Source organism: Eublepharis macularius, chromosome 13 (genome assembly GCF_028583425.1).
Source record: "Eublepharis macularius isolate TG4126 chromosome 13, MPM_Emac_v1.0, whole genome shotgun sequence".
In the NCBI taxonomy this organism is placed as follows: Eukaryota; Metazoa; Chordata; class Lepidosauria; order Squamata; family Eublepharidae; genus Eublepharis; species Eublepharis macularius.
In genome coordinates, this window is record NC_072802.1 from 23,613,314 (window position 1) to 23,638,876 (window position 25,563).

At 44.7% G+C, this 25,563-nt stretch overlaps 2 protein-coding genes across 4 annotated transcripts; one reads left to right on the forward strand and one right to left on the reverse strand.

Annotated features, from left to right (window-relative positions):
- Positions 1–677: 677 nt before the first annotated feature.
- Positions 678–8,120, reverse strand: LOC129341124 (magnesium transporter NIPA2-like). Its single transcript, XM_054996100.1, has 6 exons — positions 8,058–8,120; positions 6,086–6,233; positions 5,889–5,945; positions 5,494–5,584; positions 5,219–5,379; positions 678–2,531 (listed from the first exon to the last, which is right to left on the reverse strand). The coding sequence occupies exons 2-6, from the start codon at positions 6,231–6,233 to the stop codon at positions 1,894–1,896; spliced, it is 1,095 nt and encodes a 364-aa protein (XP_054852075.1). The 5' UTR covers positions 8,058–8,120; the 3' UTR covers positions 678–1,893.
- Positions 8,003–24,299, forward strand: TAF7L (TATA-box binding protein associated factor 7 like). 3 transcript variants are annotated; one of them, XM_054996097.1, is made up of 13 exons: positions 8,079–8,167; positions 11,680–11,749; positions 13,360–13,433; positions 13,555–13,633; positions 13,872–14,005; positions 14,521–14,647; positions 14,917–14,975; positions 18,464–18,536; positions 19,436–19,552; positions 20,801–20,989; positions 21,126–21,238; positions 21,918–21,977; positions 23,730–24,299. In XM_054996097.1, the coding sequence occupies exons 2-13, from the start codon at positions 11,689–11,691 to the stop codon at positions 23,772–23,774; spliced, it is 1,131 nt and encodes a 376-aa protein (XP_054852072.1). In that variant the 5' UTR covers positions 8,079–8,167; positions 11,680–11,688; the 3' UTR covers positions 23,775–24,299. The 3 variants fall into 3 exon arrangements, with proteins under 3 accessions (XP_054852074.1, XP_054852072.1, XP_054852073.1); XM_054996098.1 differs by having other exon boundaries at positions 13,875–14,005; XM_054996099.1 differs by lacking the exon at positions 11,680–11,749 and having other exon boundaries at positions 8,003–8,167.
- The last annotated feature ends 1,264 nt before the right edge of the window (positions 24,300–25,563 follow it).

A 25,563-nucleotide genomic window follows, 5' to 3' on the forward strand; every position in this document is an offset into this window, starting at 1 on the left:
ATACTTAAAGTGCTGCTATCAGTCTTTACAGACTGAGGCAGTCAAATAATTTGTTCAAAACCTCCCTCCACCATGAATGCCTCCTTGTTCCTAGATCAAGATAGGTAGCCATGTTAGTCTGTCTGTAGCAGTGGAAAAGAGCTCTTTTCCTTGTTCCTATTGTGTAATATTCATAATGGTTTAAGGGTAGAAGTGTCCATTTAGGCTGTTTCTGATGTGAGGTGGGACGCGCATCCCCACCCACCCCCATACTCAACTCAGAGCATGGCGTGCCATTAAAACAAAAAATCAAAGATTTACAGTGAAATCCTAAGCAGTTACTCCAGTCTAAGCCCGTTGATTTCTCTGCTTAGGATTTCACTGGCTGATTCCGCACACATTGGGTAATGCACTTTAGCAATCGTTTGGAAGTGGATTTTTTGTTTCACACACAAAAAATTCAGTTCCAAATGATCTCTAAAGAGGATTGGAAGTGCATTATCCAATGTGTGCGGAATCAAGCAGCTGCCAGTGACTCGGGCCACATGTTGCTCTGTTCTAAAGGCATGGCTTTTTTGGTATAGAAGAGACTGGGATTCAAAGATGTTCTGACACCATTTTTCCACCAGGAGAAATGCTTGATAGAAAAAACCACAGTATGTGGAGCCTGGCAATACAGCAAGACTTGAAGCAACAGATAAGCCAAAGTGATACCTTAAAGTTAACAAACAATACAAATGAATTTGAACGAAAACGCTACATACATTCTTTTTAAAAAGCCATATATATATATATATATATCTGCAACAAGTGTTACCCTATAGGTTCTGCAAGGCTATACAAGATAGTAACACGTTTGTTTTAAATAATTTGTAAACTGTTAACACTTTTAAATTTTAGAAGTTAAACCTTTAAGGCCACCCACAATATATTGTCCTTACATTCAGAAAGTGGTAAGGCACTGTTATTGCCAAGATTAGACACAGCAGCGACTTTCTCATAAGGGAGTCTTGCTCCTTGGCTTAAGTACACTTATGCGAATGCAAATCACATTGATTTCAATTAGTGATTGTGATTTTCAAAAGCACATTTAGGCAAAAAGGTTGAGAACATTCCTTTGTTTGTGAGTTAAACCCACTGCTTAGCACCTAATTTTATCAATGATCCACTTTATGTGGTAGGATCAAGCCACCCTCCTCTCCCCAAGTCTTGTCCTCTTTTCCCTAAAATGATCCAGAGGAGAAATGCAAGGAGAATCTCCTCTTTCTTGAAAAGTTCTTTTCATTGCCCACATGGGAAGTTCCCTAGGTTGAATGAGACTCCCTCCATCTCTCCAAGATGTTGAAATGGCCTGGGATCAGTGCCAAGAGTGTGGGAGGGTGAACCCAATTTCTCATTCACTCTTGTCTCTTGCTGGGAAGACAGATAGGTTTGTGAGCACCTAAAGATAAAGATTTGTGTGCACCATATAAGAGTGCTGGCCTCCTCCTCCTCCCCTATTTCAAGCAATAGACACTCCCATAGCCCACCATCGAACACTTCTGAAACACTGTGCAGTTTGAAAAGCTGTTTTCTCTGTGGGAAGGCTGGGCAGTGGGGTTGGCTGCAAAACCCTACTCAGGTACAAATTCTCTCCAAGCTAATTGTAGAAGCACAGAAGGAAAAGAGAGGAGTTGACAATGCTGAAGGAGGCTGAAAGAGATGAGAGCTGCCTGCTCTAGCCTGAACTCTCTCTTATTTGGTTCAAGAAAGTTACCAGTTAAAGAGTTTCTAGATGAGGAAACTTTTCTCAAGTACTTCAAGGTTACCCATGAATGATTCAAGTGCTCTGGTGTAAAGCAGCAGCAGTAGCAAAGTTCTTTGGAAGAGCTCTAAGGCCAGTACGGTGTCCGAGCCAACAGACTGCACCGTTTTTCAAAAACTCTGGCCTTCCTCTACCTCTGCTTTCCCTGTCCCCTCTTTGAGCATGTCCTCTGATTCCAAGAGGGGCCGATGAAGACAGGACGGATGCTTGTCCCCCTTTCTCCAAGAAGCTACTTGCACATCCCTTGGGCCATGTTTCAGGAACAGAGGCAGCAGGTCTGTGGTGAAAGGGACGTCTCTGAAAGCGTGCAGAAGGAAGATGCCAAAAACTATGGTGAGGAAGCCACTGATGGTGCCGATGATGTTCAGCAAAACCATGTGCTGCCACTCCTTGAAGAGGATGGCCGAGCAGGTCATAACTGCGGTGGTGAAGAGGACGTAGTAGATGGGGGTGACCACAGAGGTGTTGAATATGTCCAAGGCCTTGTTCAGGTAGTTGATCTGGATGCTGATGCAGACCACGAGGCACACCAAGAGAATCCAGCCCAAGGGTTCTTTCCAAACGGGCTTCCCTGCAAACAGCTCTTTGATGGCAATGCCCAAGCCTTTGACGGAAGAAACGGACAGCGAACCGATGGCAGAGCAGACCAGAACGTACACTAAAACGTTGCTCTGTCCGTAGCGAGGCCCGGCCACGAAGATGAGGAGAATGGAACTCACCACCACACACACGGCAAACACGATGAATCCTGGGAAGAGGGGGAAATCATTAAGGACATTTTGCATCGTCGGTGCTGTTTACTGGTTTTGCTTTGCTTACTTGGTTTAGTTTGGTAACAGAAGCTTCCTTGGGTTAGGGATTTACCCAGATGGAGAAAGTCCCCAAGTTACCAGATCTCAATGAGATTTCCCCTGCCCAAGACTTATTCTTTCAGGACTGCTTACCCCACTTAAAGTGCAGGGTTTGGAGTGCTTTTGCCCGGCATTGCTTGGTGCGTCAGCTGCACCCATTCCTGGCTGAGTCAGATCTACTCACAGTGATCGGTGCCTCAGTTACATTTAGATTATTGCAATGCACTCTACTTGGGGCTAATCTTGAAGAGTTATCAGAAGCTGCAGCTGGTGCAGAATGCTTTGGCTAGACTGCTGGTTGGGGCCAGCTATCAGGAACACGTGACCCTGATATTACAGCAACTACACTGCTTACTAATCTGCTCCCAAGCCCAATTCAAGGCACTGGGCATGTCCTTTAAAGCCCCACATGGCTTGCGACCTGGGTACCTGAAGGACCATCTTCTCCCATACGTTCCTGCCCATATGTGAAGATCACAGGGAAAGGCCCTCCTGACTGCCCTATCAGCTGAAGTAGCTCACCTGGCGGGTACATGAGGGAGGGCCTTCTTGGTGGCAGTCCCAGGATTATGGAACAGCATCCCCAGAGAAGTGCACATGGTCCCCTCACTGCATTTCTTTAGGAGGCAGCTGAAGGTGGTGTTATTTAGGACTGCTTTTAATTAACTTTCTTTCTATGTTTATTGGCAGTCCTAAACTGTGTTTTTATTCATTTTATGATTGTTGTTTTATTTATATAGTAAGCTGCCTTGAATTCCTGCAAGGTGGAAAGGCAGCTATTAAATGTTTTAAATAAATAAAATTGGGCCTGGATGGCCTAGACCAGCCTGATCTTGTCACATATCAGAACCTAAGTAGGGTCGGTGCTGGTTAGTACTTGGATGGGAGACCACCAAGGAAGACCTGGGTTACTATGCAGAGGCAGGCAATGGCAAACCACCTCTGTTAGTCTCTTGCCTTGAAAACCCCAGCAGGGGTCGCTATACGTTGGCTGCAACTTGATGGTACTTTACACACACACACACACACACACGTACACACGTACACACGTACACACACACACACACACACACACACACACGTAGGGCCAACTCCCAAGACCCAAAACTGTATTAGTAATGATCCAGGAAGAGGATCTGTTTTGCTTTATTTTCATTAATTCCCTTGTTAGCATGAACCAAGTTACACCTGTGTAGCTGTGCAGGCAGACTACAAAAACCACATATACTGAGGGGAGGAAAATTTGTAGCTTTTACTTTGCAAGCAGATACTCATTACATAAAGAAAAAAAAATTAAAGCAGTAAAATCTGTTTCTGGAATTTGTGAGCAAAAGATGTAAAATGCATTCCTGTTATCCCTAAATCTAAATTTACACAAATGTGGAATTTGGGTACATAAAGTTACCAAATTAATTCAAGGTTACTTCATGGCTAAAATCTAGTTATTTTTAATGTTCCATTTTCCGTTCAAAAGCTCTTCTATGGTGTCCTCTCCATTCTTTTTCTTCCCTCTCTCTGTAACTAAGGGAGTTCACCTTTTTCCCCCCACTGAGATCCACCCACCAGGTTCCTAGTGGAATATTTTCTGCCATCTTGTGGGTCACATAGTTTTTGTCTCCCTAATTCAATCATCATACCAAGGTGTAAACACCATCAGCATATCAAAATTCCTCTGCCAAAACAAGCTGAAAGCTAACTTGAGAAACCTGCTTTACCTCTGTAGTTCCTGGAAAGGCGAGTTTAGCCCAACCTCTGAGCATCAGCAGAGTGCAAATTAAACATTTGTTCCCCCCAAGCTGCACATTTTACCCTGGTTACCTGAGGGTGAGCAATCATTTCACTATGCCTGGATCATTAGGTAGTGTATAACTTAGAATACAGTGGGGAAAGCCACAGTGCATTCCTAAGCAGAGCTGCCCTCTTCAAAGTCTGTTAAAGTCAGTGCGCCTAGAAGGATATAACTCTGTTTAGGATTGCATTACCAATCCCTCTAATGGCCCAAGCCTATGAATAACAGTGTTGATGGAGCAGTTTATAGTATTATCCATACAGGTCCTAGCAATCAAGAAATGAACTCTTTGTACTGAGTTTGGGTTGAGTCCCTCATAAAACTCTGCTGACAGAAGGGATTTCCACTGCAGTCCAAAGTGATCCCCAAATGCTGCTCTTGGGAGATGAGGGACCAACACAAATAGAACGAGAGAGGAATTGCAGGTCGGCAGTCAGAGAATTAATAAAAATTGCCCCCTATTAAATGACATCGAATGAATGAAATTAGTATTTTCCTCCTTCAGATACCAGTAGCAATAATTTTTCATCATACGGCGTGCTTTAGGATTCTCTGTCACTTCACTGCGGTACAAGAATTCAGTTAAATGTCATCAGTGGAGGAGGGAGGGAAGAGAAGCATAACATGCCCCTAAGAATTCTCCACTTGCAGTTAACCAGTTTTGGATCAACAAGAATCGTTCGCTTGAGTGGAATCAAAGAAGAACATTTGACTGCTTTTCAGTTCTCTTCCCCAAGCAAAATATTTTCCTGCTGTGTCAAGTCAAATAAAAGGTGTGTATGTGTGGTGTAGTACCTGGATCTTTCATTTTCTCTGCCATTGACTCCAGACTGGCAACTTCTTCTTCCTCTGGGGCATGGATCACCATGACTGTAGATCCCAAAATACTCAGAATGCAGCCGATTTTCCCATGGACATTTAGCCGCTCGTTCAGGAAGTAGGAGGATAAAACAGCACTGTAAGAAAAAAATGCAGTGGTTTAAGGAAAGCAGGAGGTTGGCTTACTATGGGAGGAAGAAAGCACAAAGAGCTTCCCTCTTGGCTAGAGGGTCAGATGCATCTGATCTTACCTGACTAGAACACTTAGTGCTCCCAGAGGCGTTACCAGCGTTGCTGGGGCAAAAACATATGCAGCAAAATTTACAGCTTCTCCAATTCCCACTGAAAGAGACAAGCAATCTACTGTTAGAGGAAAAGTTGGCATGGAGTAAATGTTGCCTCACTTTTAAGAAAGGTATATATATAGCCACCTGCCTGCTCCCTTGTGTGAACTAGAATCCCCACCAGATGTTTAGACAGGGAAGTTTTTTTTTTTTTAAATTAGGAGAGAATTTATCCCCCCCCCCACTCCACAGGCTGTTAATTTGTCACAAATGACTAATATAGGGTTCTGTAGCCAGGTGGACTATTAAGGGTTTTATTTTTATTTTTTGTAGGCTGGTAGTTTTGCATTGGTAGTACTTACTAGATAGCAGCCCTGCCCACCACAACCACTCTCGCAAGTATGCATGACCTCCAAGACCTGGGAATAAAGCAAAAGGAACCACAGGTGAGGTTGAAATGAAACCACAGCCAGGAGTCTGCGCAGTGTGACACCTGGGATTTTTCACCCTTCTGTGACCACCAAAATCTGTCAACTTCAGTAATGAAGTCTGCCATTACCTGCTCGGACAGAGCCCTTTCCGCTCAGCCGGAGAAGGCCCTTCTTCTTGAGGATAAAACTCCCTCCAATGAACAAGCTGGAGCTGAGAGCTAGGCCAAGGCCGATGTAGAAGTTGTTACGTGCAGATAAGTCCTCCATCCCAGACATCTCAAGTTTCAAAAGAAAGAGGTCAGATTTTAGATGTGTTCTAGATTGGAGTAGCAAGTAGTTGTGGTGTGATGTAGTGTTTGCAGGATGGCCCTATTCCTCTTAGCATTCATATACACTTTTGTTGTACACACTTTTACCATGAAGTCTGTCCCACATGTCTGTCACTCTTGTGGGATTCCTAAAGCAGAAGTAACTTCTCTGTGACATGGTCCCATGTCAGAGAGGAAGTATACCTTGCCTACTCTTCTACAGAGGAATGGGATAAATTTGTCCCACCCTCTACATCTTAAGGTGCAACATTTTAAGCATCATATCTCATGGACTAGTTACTTGTACTGTACTCTCATTCATCACGGTAAATTGGTGAGTCGTGGTTCCCCGCCCAACCTTTCTCAGTGTCCAGAGTACCTGATTCCAAACTATTTAAGAGACTAGCCTATACATATGTTACAGTGAATGTCTATGTATCATGTAGGTAAAGGTAGTCCCCTGTGCAAGCACCGAGTCATTACTGACCCATGGGGGGGACGTCACATCACGACATTTTCTTGGCAGACTTTTTACAGGGTGGTTTGCCATTGCCTTCCCCAGTCATCTACACTTTACCCCCAGGAAACTGGGTACTCATTTTACCGACCTCGGAAGGATGGAAGGCTGAGTCAACCTTGAGCTGGCTACCTGAACCCAGCTTCCACAGCGATTGAACTCAGGTCGTGAGCAGAGCTTGGACTGCAGTACTACCGCCAACATCACATTCACTTAAAAAATAACATTTGAGACCAGAGTTTAAACCGCACCGTCAGCCCTACATGCATAGAACGTATTGCAGGAAATATTCAAGAGGCATACAAAGAAAAATAATGTGTAAGTGGATTGTATATGTGTTTGCTGTAATTTACGTATAGGACTCTCACCAGATGACAGAGATCAGTTGTAATTCCAGGAGATCTCCAGCCACCAGAGAAGAAAATGGCTGTCTTGGAAGGTGCACTCTATGGCATTATAACCAGCTGAAGCCCCTCTCCCACCCAAACCTTGCCTTCTTCAGGCTCCACCCCCCAAATCTCCAGGAATTTTCCAACCAGAAGCTGGCAATCCTACTTGGCAAGCAAATCACTGCGGTGGTTTAATGAATCGGAGTGAAAGGATGGATATGGCTTTCTGCTGTGAATGCTTGGAAGTCAGTTTTCTTGGAAATCAAATGGGCTTAAGGCAGCAGAAACAGGAATAGGCTAGGAGTCCTATCAGGGTTGCCAACCTACAGGTGGAGCCTGAAGATCTCCAGACCACAGAAATGCTTTGGAGGGTCAACTCTATGGCATTATATCTTGCTTACCCCCCCCCCCCCGCCACAAAACCTCCAGGAATTTGTCAACTCAAGAGTTGGGAATCTTATTTAAACCACTGGGACTTTTTTTAAGTAAAGGCAAATGAGTAGGAAATCAGTGATGCTGCCCAGAGTGCTGCTTTAGTAATCATTCCGGATAGTTTCAGGCGGGTAGCCGAGTTAGTCTGTGGTAGAAAAGCCAGATTCAGCCCCGGCTGCACCTTCCAGACTAACCAGAGCTTTCGAAAGCCCCTGCCCTAGAAATCTAGCTGGTCTCTCAGGTGCTACTGGACCCGAATTTTCGTAAACCAGATCGATTTAATAATTCAGGTTTAAAGACTAGGGGTGTGACTTCCTCAGACTTCGCCTTTCCCCCTTCCCAGGCCAATAAGGGAGGGCGGGGAAACCCAGGTCGGCTCCCCCCGACGCAGCGCGGAGGGCGGGCAGGGGCGAGGCTCGAGCCCGGTGGAGGGACGGCGAGGGGGCTCCGGTACCTGTCTCGGGCGTCCTGGGCGCCGTCCCCGGCCTCGGCTGCTTCCTTTCTGCGTCGCCGCCCGTTCCGCTTCCGCCGCGTCTGGGCTCGCTGGTTTCTCCCGGGCGGTCGGTGAGTCATGGGGCTGGGGAAGGAGGGCGGAGGTAAGGGGCCCGGAGGAGGCCTCACCCGGGCGAGGAGGGGCGGCCGGGATCCTGGCCTCCCCACCGCGAACAGGAGGGGGGGGGGGGTCCCGAGAAGACGCCCAGCGCCCCGCTTTCCTCAGGCCCAGAAAGCTCCTGAACTCTCCCCCCCCCCAACAAAGAGGCAGGGGCGCGGCTCTAGAAGGGCCCCCTCGCCCGGCTAGGGTTGCCATTTCTAGATTGGGAAATTCCTGGAGGTTTGGGAAGGGACCTCAGCAAGGTATAATGCTATAAAGGCCATTCTCGAGAGCAGCCATTTTCTTCCCGGGAACTGGTCTCTTTAGTCTGGAGTTGTAATTCCAAATCTCCAGGCCTCACCTGGACATCCCAGGTGAGCCTGATCTCGTCAGATCTCAGAAGCTAAGCAGGGTCGGCCTTGGTTAGTAATTGCATGGGAGACTTCCAGTGAAGATCAGGGTTGCAGAGATAGGCAATGGCAAACCACCTTTATTGGTCTCTTGCTATGAAAAGGCACTTACAGATGTGGATGTTGTCCACAATTCCAGAAGCAGTGTCAGATCTAGATGCATCCACAGATTTGCCATCTGATCCTTCAAGAAAAGTTTAATCATTTCCAGAAAAGGCGTTTCTCCAGCCAGGCAGTCCACAGAATCTCACAGTCATCAAATTAGTTTTGTCTGGATTGAGCCTCGTTTTAGTCAATCTCATCCTACCCATTATAACATATAAACTCTGATTCAAGAAAGTTCAGCTGGGTAAGATGAAAAGAAATATGTTGGATGTCAACAGCCTGCTGATGCCACCAAGCATTTAATTGTATACATTAATTCTAATATGTTTTTAAATGGTCCCGGAGGAGGCCTCACCCAGGCGAGGAGGGGTGGCTGGGATCCTGGCCTCCCCACCGCGAACAGGAGGGGGGAGTCCTGAGAAGACACCCAGCACTGACACGTTCTGCTTTCCTCAAGCCCAGAAAGCTCCTGAACTCCCCCCCCCCAAGAAGCAGGGGCGTGGCTCTAGAAGGTCCCCCTCGCCCGGCTAGGGTTGCCATTTCTAGATTGGGAAATTCCTGGAGGTTTGGGAAGGGACCTCAGCAGGGTATAATGCTATAAAGGCCATTCTCGAGAGCAGCCATTTTCTCCCGGGGAACTGGATTTAAATGGTTGTAATCTGCCCTGAGCCCTTCATGGGGAGGGCGGAATAGAAATCCAAACTAAATAAAAATAATAAAATAAAATCCCACCAGGGGTCGCCATAAGTCAGCTATGACTTGAGGGCACTCTCCACCACGTGGCCTCACCTGCAGGTTGGCACCCCTACCTGGGGCCCCAGCCCAGGTACTCGCATTGTTTTTCTTCTCCCCCGTTTCATAGCACCCACTCCCAATAAACATAGGGAGTCCAGCATCTTCTCTCAAACTTCTTGCCCCACAGTGTTGACAAACAGGACATGGAGGCCTTCTCCTGACGTTGCCTCTTGGAACAGCAGGATATGGGTCCAGTGGCACCTTAGGCACCAACAAGCGGTGGGCTTTGGAGAGTCAGAGCTCCCTTCTTCCGACACAGCCTGAAAATCCCGTTGGTCTCTCAAGGTGCCACTGGACTCAAATCCTGCTGCTCTACTGTAGACCCAACAGGCTACTCACCTAAAACTGTCCTCTTCAGGAACTGGGTTTCGGCATTTACAGCCTCTGGATGTGGAGGCAGCTACGGAACCTGTTTTAAAGCCACCAGTGCCAATGGGCATCACTGTGTCTGCTAGTGAGGATTGCGATCACATGCCTGAATGCACGTGCATGAAGCTGTCTTCTACCGAGGGGTCTATATTAGTATTGTCTAGTCAGACTAGCAGTGGCTCTCTAAGATCTTATTATTTATTTATTCTATTTGATTTATACCCTGCCTTCCCCACAGATGGGCTCAGGGTGGCTAACAGCATTCAAAAAATACATTAAAAGTCACAAAGACATAAAATCAATAATAATTTTTTTAAAAAACATTAAAATAGTCCAGGATCAGGCTATTTAAACAAATATTGGGAGTCCGTATATGGGCATAGCAGGTGGCCAAGGGCAGCCCCAGAAAATGTGGTGGTCGTAGATGGAAGAAGGAGGACACCCGCTGGCACTCAGCCAAAGGCCCGGCGGAACATTTCCGTTTTACAGGCCCTGCGGAACTTTTACAGGGCCCGCAGGGCTCGGATCTCCAACGGGAGAGCGTTCCACCAGGCCGGGGCCAGGGCAGAAAAATCCCTGGCCCTGGTTGAGGCGAGACGGATGTTCTTCGGGCCAGGGACCACCAGGAGTTGCTTGTCTGCAGAGCGCAATACCCTGCAGGGGACGTAATGGCAGAGGCAGTCCCGTAGGTACGCAGGTCCCAGTCCGTGAAGGGCTTTAAACATTAAAGTTAACACCTTGGATGGAGGTCTTTCTCATCACCTGATCCTTTTAACTGGAGATGGCAAGGATTGAATCTGGGACCTTTTGAATGGAATGCAGAGGCTCTACCACTAAGCCGTGGATTATTTTTAGGGGTGATACTAGGAGAGGTAATAGAGGTTCAGCAGTAGAGCACATCTTTTGCATGAAGAAGGTCCGGTGTTCAAATCCTAGTTTGTCTTGCTTGAAAAAAAAAATATGGATGACAGCAAGATTGGGAAAGATCTTGCGATCTTGGAGATCCACTGCCAGTCAGACTAGATAATATAGGATTAGATAGTGTGATTTGGTATAAAGTAGCATCTATTTCAGTGTTGACTGAGGTGCTATGAAACGGTGTGACGAGAGTGCTCGGTATGCGTCGCGTTCCAGAAGGATTTGAGAAGGGTGCTTTGTTTCCTGCCCTATTCAAATTACTATCTTGTGTAAGAATCAGTAGGCGGGTTCTTTTCTTGTAAAACATTCTTGACAAGAAAGTAACTGGTAATGGCTCAGAGACTGAGCAATGAATTCAAAACATCCTTGGTTCCAATCTCTGCCACAAACTCCCTGGGTGGTTTTAGGCAACACAAGAGATTCTCTTAGCCATTTACTCCATCCCTTAAAGATAGAGGTAATACTGACCTACTTTACAGGAATGATTGCAAGGATGAAAAAGATACTGTATGTAATTTGCATTTAAATAGTGCTTCAGAGAGTTCAAAGTATTTCTGTACTCCCTTCTTATTTGACAGCAGTCAGGGTTGATGTTTATTCTTGAAAATGCCTCGTGTTTTGGTGGAGGCTGGAAGAAAGACATTGATGAGCTATATTGGTTAGCTGAGGATTCTTGAGTAAATATCTTTTTCTATACAGAGAAAAGTTGGGGGGGGGGTGATAGAAAGGAAGAAGTACCCTTACTACAAAATTGGCATCTTGTTCATAGAGACAGAGAAACAGTGATTAGTGTATATAATCTCTTTTGAGTAACAGAATGTTTCACCTGAAGTCTCTTTTCTTTCTTTTCTTTTTGTAACTGAATCTTTTTCTGCGTTTATGTTTAGTTTTTTTGAATGGTACAAGTTTTTATAAACGTTTGCGTGAAGCAAAGAAGAGGAAAGATGGCGTCTACAAGTAATGCATTTGTTTCTTTTACGTTTCTCTGGTGCTGGGTCTGTGGCTCTCTCTAGAAGAAGAAGTAGCCTGGTCTCAAATGCAAAGATTACTCCTGCCTTTCTGAAACAATTGAAAGGAGAACTGCAAACTTTGGGGGCAGGGTTGGGGTGGAGAAACTGTAAAACCTGTTGAGGTGCTGCCATTTGCGACAATGGCATGGGCTGCATATCACAAACGTGGTATCCATTTAATAAATGCTATGAATTCAATGGGTTTAGAAGGATGCAACTCTGCCGAGATTAAAAACATTTTTTAAAACCCTGCTGGATCAGACCAGCGGTTTATCTAGTCCAACATCCTCTCTCACACATTGGCCAGCCATTTGTGCTGGAGGGCCTCAGACAAGGCAGAGAAGCCAAGGGCCTCCTCTCGATGTGGCTTCCTAGCATGGGTTTCAGAGGTTTACTGCCTCGGAAAGCGGAGGTTCCTTTTACATACCAGGGCTTTTTTTTTCTGGGAAAAGAGGTGGTGGAACTCAGGACCGCACCATGACATCACTTTGGGTCAGCTGGAACAAGGGGGGAGTTTTTTAAAGTTTAAATTGCCCTCGGTGAAAATGGTCACATGGCCGGTGGCCCTGCCCCCTGATCTCCAGGCAGAGAGGAGTCTAAACTGTCTGGAGACCAGGGGCGGGGCCGCTGGCCATGTGACCATTTTCAAGAGTCTCCGGAACTCCGTTCCACTGCGTTCCCGCTGAAAAAAAGCCCTGGCTAGTACCCATTGATGGACCTTCTCCATGAATTTGTCTAATCCCCTTTTAAAGCCATCTATGCTTGTGACCATCAGTACATCCACTGGCACTGGTAATGCCTTTTATTTACTAACCAAAATTACACAACCCGTTGTGCTAGCTTTCAAGTTCCCTTGTTCTCTTTCCTAAGGCTCATCAGGAAATGTAATGTTTATTGAAGGGTGCTTGTCTGCTAGGAGTTTGGCTGCCAATCCATACTGCAATCCTAAGGGTGTGTTCTAGGAGTAAGCCCCATGGAACGACATAAGAGACTTACTTTTGAGAAGACCTGCTTAGGATTGTTCCCCTGCCTTCCTTGCTTAGCCGATCAGCACCTCATGCTTCAATCATGTTAGGCTGTCTTCCCCAATGGTTGCGTTCTCCTTATGCTTCCAGTTGTGATGTTACACTGTTCAGTTGGTATTCCTTTTGTGATGCTAAAGTCTGTGATCACACCCAGAGTTCTAAGCTGCTGATCATACCTTATTTGAAAGAGCTGGGGATAGCTTTTGCAGTAACAGGGAAGTCTTGAAGTGTTAAGCCTTGAAGCTGTGAAAGTTTTCTTTTTAAAATCACAAGAAACCATGGAGTAATTGAATGAATCTGCAGAGAATGCCTCTGCTTTTCTTGTTGCTCAAGTGCCTCTAGTAAGCTTTGGGTCTAGAATGTGAAGTTGTGGGTGACTCACACTATGTTCCCTCAAATAAGGTATTTGTGAGCAAAGTATGTTGGTGTGCGTGCCACTCTTCTGCAACTCCTGGCAAGGAAAATACTAGAGCCTGTATTGTTAGGCCACTGCATAACTGTTCCATTTTGCCTCTTGTTTTCTGGACACAAGAACAAAAGATGAGCAAAAACAAGGATGATGCACCCCATGAATTGGAGAGCCAGTTTGTACTCCGACTGCCTCCGGTAAGAAACCCTTTGTAATGAATACCTTTTAAAACACTGCCTTATTCTGCTGCCGAAGATGTGCTGCTGCTAGTGTGATCTAATGTTGTCTCTCCCAAACTCCCGGTCCCTTTCTTTTAAGGAATATGCTTCGACTGTGCGGAGGGCAGTCCAGTCTGGGAGCGTCAACCTGAAGGACAGGCTCACCATTGAGTTGCATGGTAAGAGAACAACAGTCCTAGAATTGATTATGTTCTGTTTCAGTTCGTATTGGATCCTTACTAATGCTATATCTTTGTAGAATCCTATGACATTGTTTATGGAAATGTCCTTGACACTGTTTGGAAATGTCCTTGATACTGATTGTATTAATCTCACACTATGTAATCCGCCTTGAGTCTCAGTGAGAAAGGTGGACTGTAAATGACGTAAGTAAGTAAATCTCTTTTTCTTCTATAGCAGATGGGCGCCATGGGATTGTGCGAGTTGACCGAGTCCCCTTGGCTGCCAAGCTGGTGGACTTGCCCTGCATCACTGAGAGCTTAAAAACCATTGATAAGAAAACTTTCTATAAGACAGCAGATATTTGTCAGGTAGGTGCTCTCAGAGAGTCCAGTTCTGGACCCACACCATCTCCCACTGTGTCTCTAGGTGGCCTTTCTTTAGATGTCCCTCTTGAATGGCATTCTTTGTACCATCTCCTGTCCATGAAGTAACTTTGTAGCTCTGTTGTAAAACACTTTTATCTCACCCTTGAGTGTAGGAAATTCCTTACTTGTTCAAATGTAATCGATCTTTGATAGGAGGGACTGTGGCTGAATAGCAGAGGACTGGCTTGCATGCAGAAGGTCCCAGGTTCAGTTTCATGGTACCTCCAGTTGAAAGGAATGGATAATGAGTGATGCAGAAGATCCTAGAGAGCCATTGCCTGTCACAGTCCACAAGGTTAACATTGATAGATGAGTGTTCTGGCTCAGCGTAAGGCAGCTTCATGTGTTCCTGTGTTTTTGTGGTGCATGATTGCTAATTCCTTTATTAACGAAGCAATTGGTCTTCCTGAGGCTTTCATCTATCTGTAGTTATCTCTTTTGTATTTGGGGGGCTTCAGATGCTTGTGTGCACTGTGGATGGTGAGCTCTACCCCCCTTTGGAAGAGCCAGCTGCAAGTACGGACCCCAGAGCCAACAAGAAGAAGGACAAGGATCGGGAGAAGAAGTTCATCTGGAACCATGGCAGTGAGTAGAGGAATCCCGTTCCCCTTTCCCATTCAGTCCTTTCCACTGATCTTGAAAGGAGCTAGAGGGTGGCTTATCAATGCTGCCCAAAGGAACGCCCAGTCACCTCTGTTTATTTCCATGCTGTGAAGAATACCGGCCTTGTTCCACTGAACCCAATGCCCTCTTCTGCCTTACTGGCTAGCAGGGGAAAAGAAGCAGGACAGTTTCTTTATTCCTCCACGTCTCCCTCTCCTCTTTTTGCTATCTAATTTGCTGCTTTGTTCCAGTCACTCTCCCATTGAAGAATGTGAGGAAGAGGCGATTCAGAAAGACAGCCAAAAAGAAGGTGAGTTGCATCATCCTCACATGTAGCAAGAGCTTTGCTGTAGAAATCCAAGACTCAGCACCCACACCCAAACGCTCCATGCACTGGGCGAAAGAGCAGGGCAGTTCTCGAGGGTAAATAATGTAATATTTGTTGCTCAGGAGTCAGGACTAAAACTGCCGTTTGTTCTGAGATCAGGGCGAAGGAATGGCATTTTAACAACCAGTTGTAAACTCTGCCCTGAACGTTGGGCAGCTTCAAAGTACACTTTATGGGTTGGCACAGGACAACCTGTGCCCGGAGACACCACTTTAAAGATTTTAGTCATTCAAAAATTGCCATGAGAACCCAATCCTGATCGGGCTCGCAGCATCATGCGATCTTGTTCCCTCTCCCACACCTGTTCCCTCCCCCACACCTTTTCAAGTGCTAAACAGCCCCCCCCCACGACTATTTCAGCAAAGCTGCAGGGGAGGGCAAGATCAAATAGTGCCACCATGCTGCTGGATTGGGGCCTTGCAGCAATTTCTAAACAGCTAAAATCTCCTTTAAAATGACAGAGACATGTTATATGCTCACCTGTAACACATAGTTTGGCTCTTACAGTGCAGTCCTATTCAGAGTTTTCTCTGGCTTAAGATCCAGAGGAGTTAGCCGTGTTAGTCTGTAGTAGCAAAATCAAAAAGAGCACCTTTAGCACCTTTAAGACTAACCAATTTTATTGTAGCATAAGCTTTCGAGAATCACGTTCTCTTCGTCAGATGCATGGAGGGCAGAAAGAAACTGGTCAAATATAGAGGAGGAGGGGAAGGGGGATGTAAACAACTCTTTTGATATGGAGATGCAGACAGATCCTTTTGCGCAAAAGAATAAATGGACACAAATCTGACATTAGAAATGGCAACGTCCAGAAACCAGTGGGAGAACACTTCAATCTACCAGGACATTCCATCAAAGGTCGCTGTAGTTCAACAGAAACCTTTCAAAAACAAAATCCAACAGGAAGCTGCTGAATTGGAATTCATATGCAAATTTGACTCTGTCAAGCTGGGACTGAATAGGGACTATGAATGGTTATCTCATTATCACAGGTAACTGATTTCCTTTACAGAGGTGGGGTCAGGGGGAGTCCAGTGGCACCTGGCGTGGGCTTTTGAGGGCCACAGTTCTCTTTGTCAGATGCATCTGGCGGGGAGGACTGTGGCTATCGAAGGCTTGTGCTGCAGTGGAATTGGATAGTCTAGGTGGTGCTGCTGAACTCTTTTTGATTTTGCTACTACAGACTAATATGGCAAACTCCTTTGAACCTTTACACAAGCAAACTGATCCCCACGGGAAAAGGAGCTGTCTGCATCTCCATATCAAAGGAGTTGTTTACATCCCCCCTCTCCTCCTCCCCCCTCCCCTCTCCTCCTCTATATTTGACCAGTTTCCTTCTGCCCTCCATGCATCAGACGAAGAGAACGTGGTTCTCGAAAGCTTATGCTACAATAAAATTGGTTAGTCTTAAAGGTGCTACTGGACTCCCTCTGGCTTAAGTGCATTGAATTCTGTGAGCTTAGACTGGAGTAGCTCTGCCTAGGATTGCGCTGCTAGTGAAAGACTGGAGGAATCTTAGAATATTACAGAAGTTGTTAGCAGCTGTAGCTGTCTCAAAGTAAAACAAAAGAACACAGTCTACATAAATACCTTTTGTTAGGACCAACCAAATAACACATAAGTATATGAGCCTTTGAGTTCCCCAGAAATCTTCAGGCTGGATGTTACCAAAAAAAGGGGAAAGTAAAATGATTCAAGACATGGCATTAAGTCCTCATCCAGTCTGCGTTAAATGTTAAGTGCAAAGCTGTTTCAAGTGTTGCTGGTATCCCGTTGCACCCAGCTTCTTTGAGCAAGAAACACAAAGGCAGTTACAGGCCTTAGAAAACACAAATTCCAACATCTTTTACATCCAGACTTGCCTGTGTGAAGGAGTTGAGAAAGGAGGTGATAAAATGGACAGGAATGCAGAGAAACGATTATGAACATGACGAAAGAAAGGCGGCTTTCTGCCCCTACTGGTTGCCCACTTGAGAATTCTGATCCTGTGCTGCCCCCGTTTCTGCACGGCATTTGCACTCCGGAGGTCATGCAGCTGACGACAGGCTTTTGCCCTGTGAGAGCTTATGCCTCAGTAAACGTGTTAGCCTTAAGGTGACACGAGGCTCCTCATTGTGTTCAGGACTTCAGATAGGGAATAAGCAGTATGCCTTGGCAAGATGCAGCTACACCCCATGTGAATTCTGGACGAGAGGGAAATTTACTCGTCACACTGAAAAAATAATGTGAACAGGGAGCAGTGTTTCAAGAGAAGCCTGTAATTCAAGCATTCTTTAAAGGAAAAGCACCGGGCTATCTTTATTTTTTTTAAAAAACCCTCCTTTATGTGTGGTGTTTAATATTTTAAATCATTTTCTCTACGTATGCATGTATTTTTAAAGTTATTTTAATGTTTTTGACTGGCCGTTTTGGGGGCCATAAGATGGGTAGAACAGTGGCATGACCAGGGCTTTTTTTCTGGGAAAAGAGGTGGTGGAACTCAGTGGGTTGCCCTCAGAGAAAATGGTCACATGGCTGGTGCCCCCCCCCCCTGTCTGGAGATCAGGGGGCAGGGCCACCAGCCATGTGACCATTTTCAAGAGGTTCCAGAACTCTGTTCCCCCACATTCCCCCTGAAAAATAGCCCTGGGAATGACAATATTTTAAATAAAATACTAGAGGATATTCTCAGGCTTTTTCAAATTGGGGAACAAGTTTATAACCTGTACTGAGAAAAGGAATGAAATCTAGCCAACAGTTGCTATGTAAGGCAGAAGCACCCTCCTGCACAATGTATGTGCGCAATCTGCTTTCTCACTCTCTTGTGTTGTCATACTTGTGGCTCACAGTATAGTTATTTTTTAAAAAATCAGGAAGCAGAAGTGCATATGATCTCAGAAGAGTCAAGATGCACTTAATTTGTATTGAGAGATCCTAAATATTCTCTGACGGATGCACACACAAAATACCTTGCTGGTTTCAGTCATGGCCCGGCATTCATTATAAGAAGCCCAGCAACCTGCAGACTTTAGATGGGCCACCAGAAACTAGCTAGCAATCCACTAGTGGATTGTTTCCTCTTTCCTATCCTAAGGTATTTAAAAGGGCTTTGGGGAGAAAGTTAAGGCCTTTTTGGAATACTCGAGACCATCAGGACTAAGAAAAGGGGGGCATAAATGGTAAGGGGCTTGAAGGTGTAATAAGAATGTCCTTGAAAGTAAAGAGAGGAAAAAATGATGCCAGTATCTTAAAACACACACACAAAAAACATTTCTGAGCTGCCTTTCCACCCATCAAGAAGTCCCCAAGGCAGAAAAGTATGTTTGAGGTATGGGGGGTAGCTGATACGGTTGACATTTTTGGTAAGGCAGCACCTGACTTTTGAGTGTTGAATATCAGCCTCTTTTCTCCCTCCCCCTTCTCTGGCCCAGTACATAGAGTCTCCAGATGTGGAGAAGGAAGTGAAGCGCCTACTGAGCACAGATGCTGAAGCCGTCAGTGTCCGTATCCTTTTACAAAATGAGACCCTCCTCACGTCTCCCTGAATGGTAACATGCCCCCCTTCCTTCCCTGCACACACACACATCCAGCAAATACAAGCCCCAAATTCTGCTTTGGGATTAAATAATCCAAGACTATCAGATACACATAAAATAGTCTTTTATTTGTTTATCATAAAAACAGTTGCCCACTTGCTTTTCCACTGTCAAGGCAATTTATAAAGTTCAGTGCAAATACAGTTAATTTTGGTAATCCCATCTTTAGTTTTGGCTATGATTGAGAGATAGAAAGGAAAGGGCCCAGGATATATTAACCTAGTGGCGGGGATGTGGGGGACATTCCAGAGGGAGTAAAAAATGTTACAAATCCCATCCCAAATGATTCCTGAGATTTGCTAGGTGGTTGCAGCATGCTTATCGGGGCAGAAAGAAGCCTGAAAAGACTAAAAAAATGTTTTTCAGATGAAGGAAGACTTTTTCATTCTGTGGCATAATCATTGCCATCTTGTTTATTTTTTTAAGCTTTCTGGTGGTAAGCTTGTGCTAGAAAGAGATTTGATGATGGGTCTGTTTAGCTTAGCATGAGCGAGGCTGAGAGAGGAGTTGTTTGGCATCAGAAATACATTGAGTAGATTTGCACGGTAAGGGGGTAACAGGTAAGTATAGTTTGAAGTAATTACCTCAGGAAAACGTGAGATTATATTTGTGTCAAATGCGGACAGTAAAACAAAGAGTTATTTAGGGTGAAGAATAAAATATGGGTGGATCAAAACGGGTATGGATATTGATTTATGTGAACAATTGGAATGTGATTTCTCACTCACCGAAGGACGTTGTCATAGATACACGAGGTCCCTTCTCACTGAGCTGGTTTTCCTTTGACTCTTCCGTGCTTGCTGTCAGGCTGGGAAATCATCGCAGAAGATGAAACAAAAGAAGCTGACCACCACGGTTCACTCACAGGCTTGGATATTTCTTCCCCTGGGATGTCTGGACACAAGCAGGGCCATGGCTCATCGGGTACAATGGCTTTATTCCATCTAGTTGCCAAAGTTTTGTAGGCTCCCTCCCAAAAGTCCATACAGTAATTTTAGATGCTTCTGTAAAGATGGCTGAAGTTAAACATTGTGCTCTGTGTGAAAATACTGGTTTTAACAATCCATCGTTCCCATAGCTTTTGTTAGCATATTTTTTTATCCCCTGCTTCCTGCCCCCACCCCCCCATGAGCAGTCGGTGGCATACATTAGGTTCCCTCCTTCCATTTTATTCTGTGAGATGAGTAGGGTCTGGTTAGGATTAGGGGTGTGCACTGGAAAAAAATTGGGTTTCCTGCTTCAGGTTTACCCGAAGCAGGAAAAAAATCTGGAATAACCCTAAACCTGAAGCGGCAAGCTGCTTCAGGTTCGGGTATTTAAGCTGCTTCGGAATGCTCCATAAATATTCTGAGCACACTGAAGATCAAAGCAGGCTTTTTCATTGGATGGGAGGGGGGAAGAGTGAGTTCCCTCCTCCCATTGGATGAAAAAGCCTGCTTGGAGTTTTGAAAGCTCAAAGCAGCCCTGCAAAGAGCTGAATTGAGCTTTTAAAACTCCCAGGCTGGCTTTTTCATCCAATGGGAGGGAGGAAGAAGAAACTCCTTCTTCCCCCCTCCCATCCGGTGAAAAAGATGTTGGGAGCTTTGAAAACAGCAGCAGCACTTTTCTTGCATTTGCAAAGGGCAAGGAAAGTGCTGCTGCTGCTGCTCTACACAAAGCTTTCTGAAGTGTTCCATAATGCTTCGGAAAGCTTTGCTTCGGGCTTCCCTAATCGGCTCAGCAATGCTGGGGCCGATTCGGGAACTCCCGAATCTATACAAATCAGGCTCTATTCAGGTTAATCACCTGAATAGGAAATCCGAAGCGCACACCCCTAGTTAGGATGAGAAAATGCCACTGTCCAATGATCATCCAGTGAGTTGAGATTTTTTACCCAGGGTCTCTTCAGCTGTATTCCAACTCTAGCTATACACTACACCGACTTCTTTTAAAAATTTGTCCATATTTCATTTTGCCAGACTGACTTTTGAGTATAGGATGGTTTATTCTTGGATCCCTGATGCCTGGCTGGGGTTTCTGGTGTTCACCTTAAGGAAGATAATATGTCTGAAGCATGAAGGCAGAGACAAATGAATGAAACTGCAGGTTTTTTCAAGCTGGAATTTAGTTGTATTAAGACTTTAACTATCTTCACCCCACCCCTTCTCTCCCTTTGCTACTTTAACCAAGTAGAACATGATGAACTCAGAGAGATATTTAATGACATCAGTAGCAGTAGTGAAGATGAAGATGAAAGGGATCACCATGACGACGAAGACCTAAACATCATGGATACGGAAGAAGATCTGGAGAGAAGGTTGCAAGGCAAGCTGAACGAATCGGATGGACAGCAGCAAGAAAACGAAGGGACCAACCAGATAGGTGAGCAGCCGGAGTGGGGGATAATGTTGGTGTGGTGGGGTGGGTGACTTGAATTTGTGGCATGCTCAAGGATATGCAGTGGAAAACACATAATTTATTCTACTGGGGATGTCAACTTCTGTGCTGTGTCTTCCAGCCCTGGGGATCCAGAAGCAGATTGACAATCTGAAAGACAAGCTGCAAGAGACCCAGGAGCGCAGAAAACGGCAAGAAGATCTCATTATGAGAGTAGAAAACTTGGCTCTCAAGGTGAATCCAGTGTCAGGGTCCCTGTCCGTTACTCCATTTGGTTGCGACTGGGGAAAGTTTGTAACCAGAAGGCATATAGCCAGGAAGCCCTAGATAACTTGGGTGCACTTCCTTGCTAGTCATCAGGGAAATTCCAGAAAATGGATAAGCAGTTGTTTTGTAAGGGGAACAGTGCAATGCTTGGCTGTTTCACTCTACTGCATGGCATGTTAGGCTTGTGGAAATCTTACATCAGTGTTACAAATCAGGTTATGCAAAGTGCACAGCATGTACTCCTCCCCACATTTACAACCAATTGTTGGCTTCACAGTTTATTTTATTATGCTGCTTTTGATGCTTTGGCTTTTTTATTTGCTTGGCATTTCAGTGCTCTTTGATATTTTGGATTTTATAGTTCTTACGTAGCTTTTATTACTGCTCAGTATTTCTAGATTGTAATGTGGTCTTTTACATTTCCAGTTTCTAACTTCATGAGCTTGCCTTGACTCCTGTTTTTATGGAAGGGTGGGTTAATTTTTTTCTAAATAAACAATCACCGGTTCTCACTTGGGTATCTGAGTGGGAGTCTGTGCAAGCTGGTGACCCTGGTGTGCGTCCTATCCCATCAAAAACCTATTGTGCCTTCAGGTACCGAATTCAAGCAATTTGATTTCTAGTGTTTTATTGGTTTTTTTTCCAGACCCGTCTCCAAGCTGTGCTAGATGAGTTCAAACAGCAGGAAGAGCGAGAGAAGCAGGAGGTAAGCAATTAACTTTTGCAAGACTACTGAAGAGAACCAGGGCTGGACCAGCTCGCAAACTGATGATTGGCAGTAGAAAACAGCAAGAGTCGAGTAGCACCTAAGACTAACAAAAGTTGTGGTCACAGCTCAATTCTTGAGACAGACTTACATGGCTACCCATCTTGATCTATCTCAATGAATGGCAGAAACCCACAAATGTGTCAGAAGTGCATCAAAGTATCCCAGTGTGTTTTAAGTATGAAAAGCTCTTCCTCAAGGGAAAGGGTTTATTGTGTCCATTGGTAATCTAGAGCATGAAGTGCTTTCTGACAGCTGAGCTGCTGGCAAATGCTATGTACTGTAGCTTTAACTGCAGTTAATTGGTCATATTCTTGGATCACTGGGTTTCTGCAATCTTTTTCAGTGTAGCGGCATTCAGTCATGAAAAGAAGTCTTGGGATTCGTTAGGCTTACACATTCCCTCAGCAGTCCTCTCCTGAACTGGACTGCAGAAAGTGATCAATTGCAAGTAGCACATTATAGCTCCAGTAGCACCTATAAGACGAACAAAACTTGTGGTAGGGTATGAGCTTTTGTAAGTTACAGCTCATTTCTTCAGATACTTCTTCGTGTGACTCAACAAAGCCCCTACCTTAGTACAAATTGTGTTGTCTTATAGGTGCTGCTGGACTCTTGCTCTTTTCTACTGCTACAGACAAACATGACTACCCATCTTTAAGTGGAACATGAGAGCATGCAAACTTGAGGACTTTATTAAACTTGTTCTTCCTAACCCCAGCTTGTCATCACGTCTGAATACAGCTTAGATGTTAACCTTAAACTCAATTGGGGCCACTCTGCTCTGGTGAAATATGCTGTCAATTTGCAGCCAACTTGTGGTGACCCCCGCCCCCCCCCCCCAGGGTTTTCAAGGCAACAAATGTTCAGAGGCGATTTGCTGTTGCCTGCCTCTGACCCTAGATTTCTTTGGTGATCTCCTATCCAGGTACTTACCAAGGCTGACCTTGCTTAGTTTCTGGGATCTGGCGAGATCAGGCTAAGCTGGGCCTCCGGGCCAAGGCATTCTGCTCTACTTGGAGCTTTTTGCTGTCCCTTTCCTCTCGTCTTGGCTAGGACAGATTGTGCCCTAAATGTAGTTTGGCCCAGCAATCCTCTCAGTGTCCAATTAAGTGCCCGATGGAAGCTCTGCCCTCAGTACAATCCCAAGCAATGTTGCACCTTCCTAAGTCGATGGACTTAGATGAAATAACTCTGCTTTGGACTGCCCTGTTTAGTACCGCCTGCAGCCCTGAAAGCATGCTGCCCAGGGCCATTGATGGTTGGGTGGTTTGAGCTGTTAGAGGACAGCTGTGATTGAAAGTCTACTTTTTCTTTTTTGAGGGGCAAACTGTGATTGTGGTGAGAAGCTAATTATGGGGAGAAGTGGGGAGATGGAATGGTTTGTGGGAAGGGGAGTAGGGGTGGGGAGTAGGGGTGGGGAGATATGGAATGTGGGGAAAGCCACATCTTTTCAGTGAATGAGAAAGTGGAGCATGAGACAAAGAAAAGGATTAGTGTGACTTGTGTGGGTGGGTGGGTGGGGGGCATTATATATGTGTGCCTCTCATCCTTGAGTTGATCAGTGAGAGTTATAGGGAAGGAGATGTCAGAGTAAAGTTTTGGATGCGGCTGGAAGAGCTTCTGGATCTTGAATATTAAGAGGTAACAATACCATCCTTGTCTCCCTTCCTTCATTCTTTTTCTCTGCAGTTGGCCTGTCTTCAGGAGCAGCTGGAAGCCCTTATGGAGAAGTGAAGCTAGCTTAAACCCCCAGGCAGCACAATAGGTTGGGTCATCTGGAGAGTTCCGGAACCTTCCTTTGGAACTTGAGAACTAAAAATTGCCAATGGGGACTCATGGCGTTCCATGTCTGACCAGCAGATTCCTGTCAGTGGTTTGGAGCTGGTTGATGTCTTCAGGGACTCAGACCAAAACTGCAGACGCTAGTGAAAATGGGGTTTTCCTGAGGGCTAGCCATGTATGTGATTTGTGTATGCTAATGAAAGGGTAAATGTTGCAAAAATCTTGGTCTCTAAAGAACCTGCCTTTTTACTTACAAATAAGCCAAAATACAACAATTACTGTTTTTCAACTAGTTCTCTTCTGGGAGCAGCATGAATTGAGTTATCTGGAGAAGTGACTCTAGAGTATGTTCTTTCCCCTTATCAATACATACACTTTTGCGAAGGAAGATGTGTGATTTCACCCTACCCTAACCTTCTGTTGATATAATTTCATATTCATCCATACGAAATAAAAGTGAATAAAGTTGTTTGTGTATTTGTGTTCCAGTATGTTTTTAAACACCCTTCCATTATGAACTGTGCTGCAGAATAGTTGGAGAACTGCAGCTCTTTAAATATGCTTTTTTTTTGTCCTCTCATGATTTCGTAAGCTGGTAGCAGCATGTTCTTAAGGCCTCAAGACTGAGGGATGGAATGGCTTCTTCACTCATCATAACCCCCCTTTTCTTTCCCCTTCGTACTGTATTCTTTAACCATTAGCATAGGGACCTTATAAAATGGATGCTAATTGCTGAATGGTGTTTGTGGGCCGCAGTCTCAGTTATCAGCTAAAATAATGTGTAGATGAGATTTGAATGTCTGTTCTGTCTGTACTTAGAAAGGGTAAGTTGTGGCCTTCATAAATACTTTTTAAAAAAGGTATTCCATCCTCAAAAGATGCTGTATATATCATTATTTATAAAAGCTTCTGCTATACAGGATAAACTGTTGCAGACATGCAGTCTTTTGTGGGGGGGGGGAGAGTCATTTTCATGTGAAGGAAGATAAATATATTTTTTTAAATATCGTAGGAACTATATGAAAAAGCCAGCCTCAAACCCCTCAAGTTTAAAATTCTAACTCAGTTTGTATGATTTATGTATCATGATGCTTGTGATTCCAGTTTCAGCTTTCTCCCACTATGAAATTAAGACTGGATTTTCATGTAGACCAGTTATCAATAGTACGGCGTAATTTAGGCAATCCATCTTTGTTTTTGGACTCTGAACAGTTGGTCCAGCCATTTATAGCCTAGGGAGCTACAAAATACATAGTGTGTGATTGTGTGTGTGTGTGTACAGACACTCACACTTGTTTATGAAGGAATATGAAAGATACTGCTATTTTCCCTCCATCCTCAAAGGATACAAACTGTTTTATGTACTAATGCCCTTTCCTTCTCTTAATACATACAGAGAAAAGGGAAGGTGGAAGTAGACAGTTGGATTACTAAAACTATTTGGACAGCTTTCTTCTAAAAATGTGATGTTTACTTTTAGTGTTTATGTGAGGTTTTTCCGGTCCAGTTGATTAGATGTATTTCCATATAGATATTTACATATTTTAATGTAGTTTTAAATGGTGGTACTGTTCAACAAAATATATCATAATGTGCTGCTGCTTCCATATTTCGCAGTGCCTTGATCATGTGAGGTGTCCCACTGAAACAGTGTATTAAGGATTTTGGATTGTTAGAAGATCTCTTTATCCAGAATTTTGCTTGTTTTAAAACTGTGCAATCCATAACCTATTGTATTGTT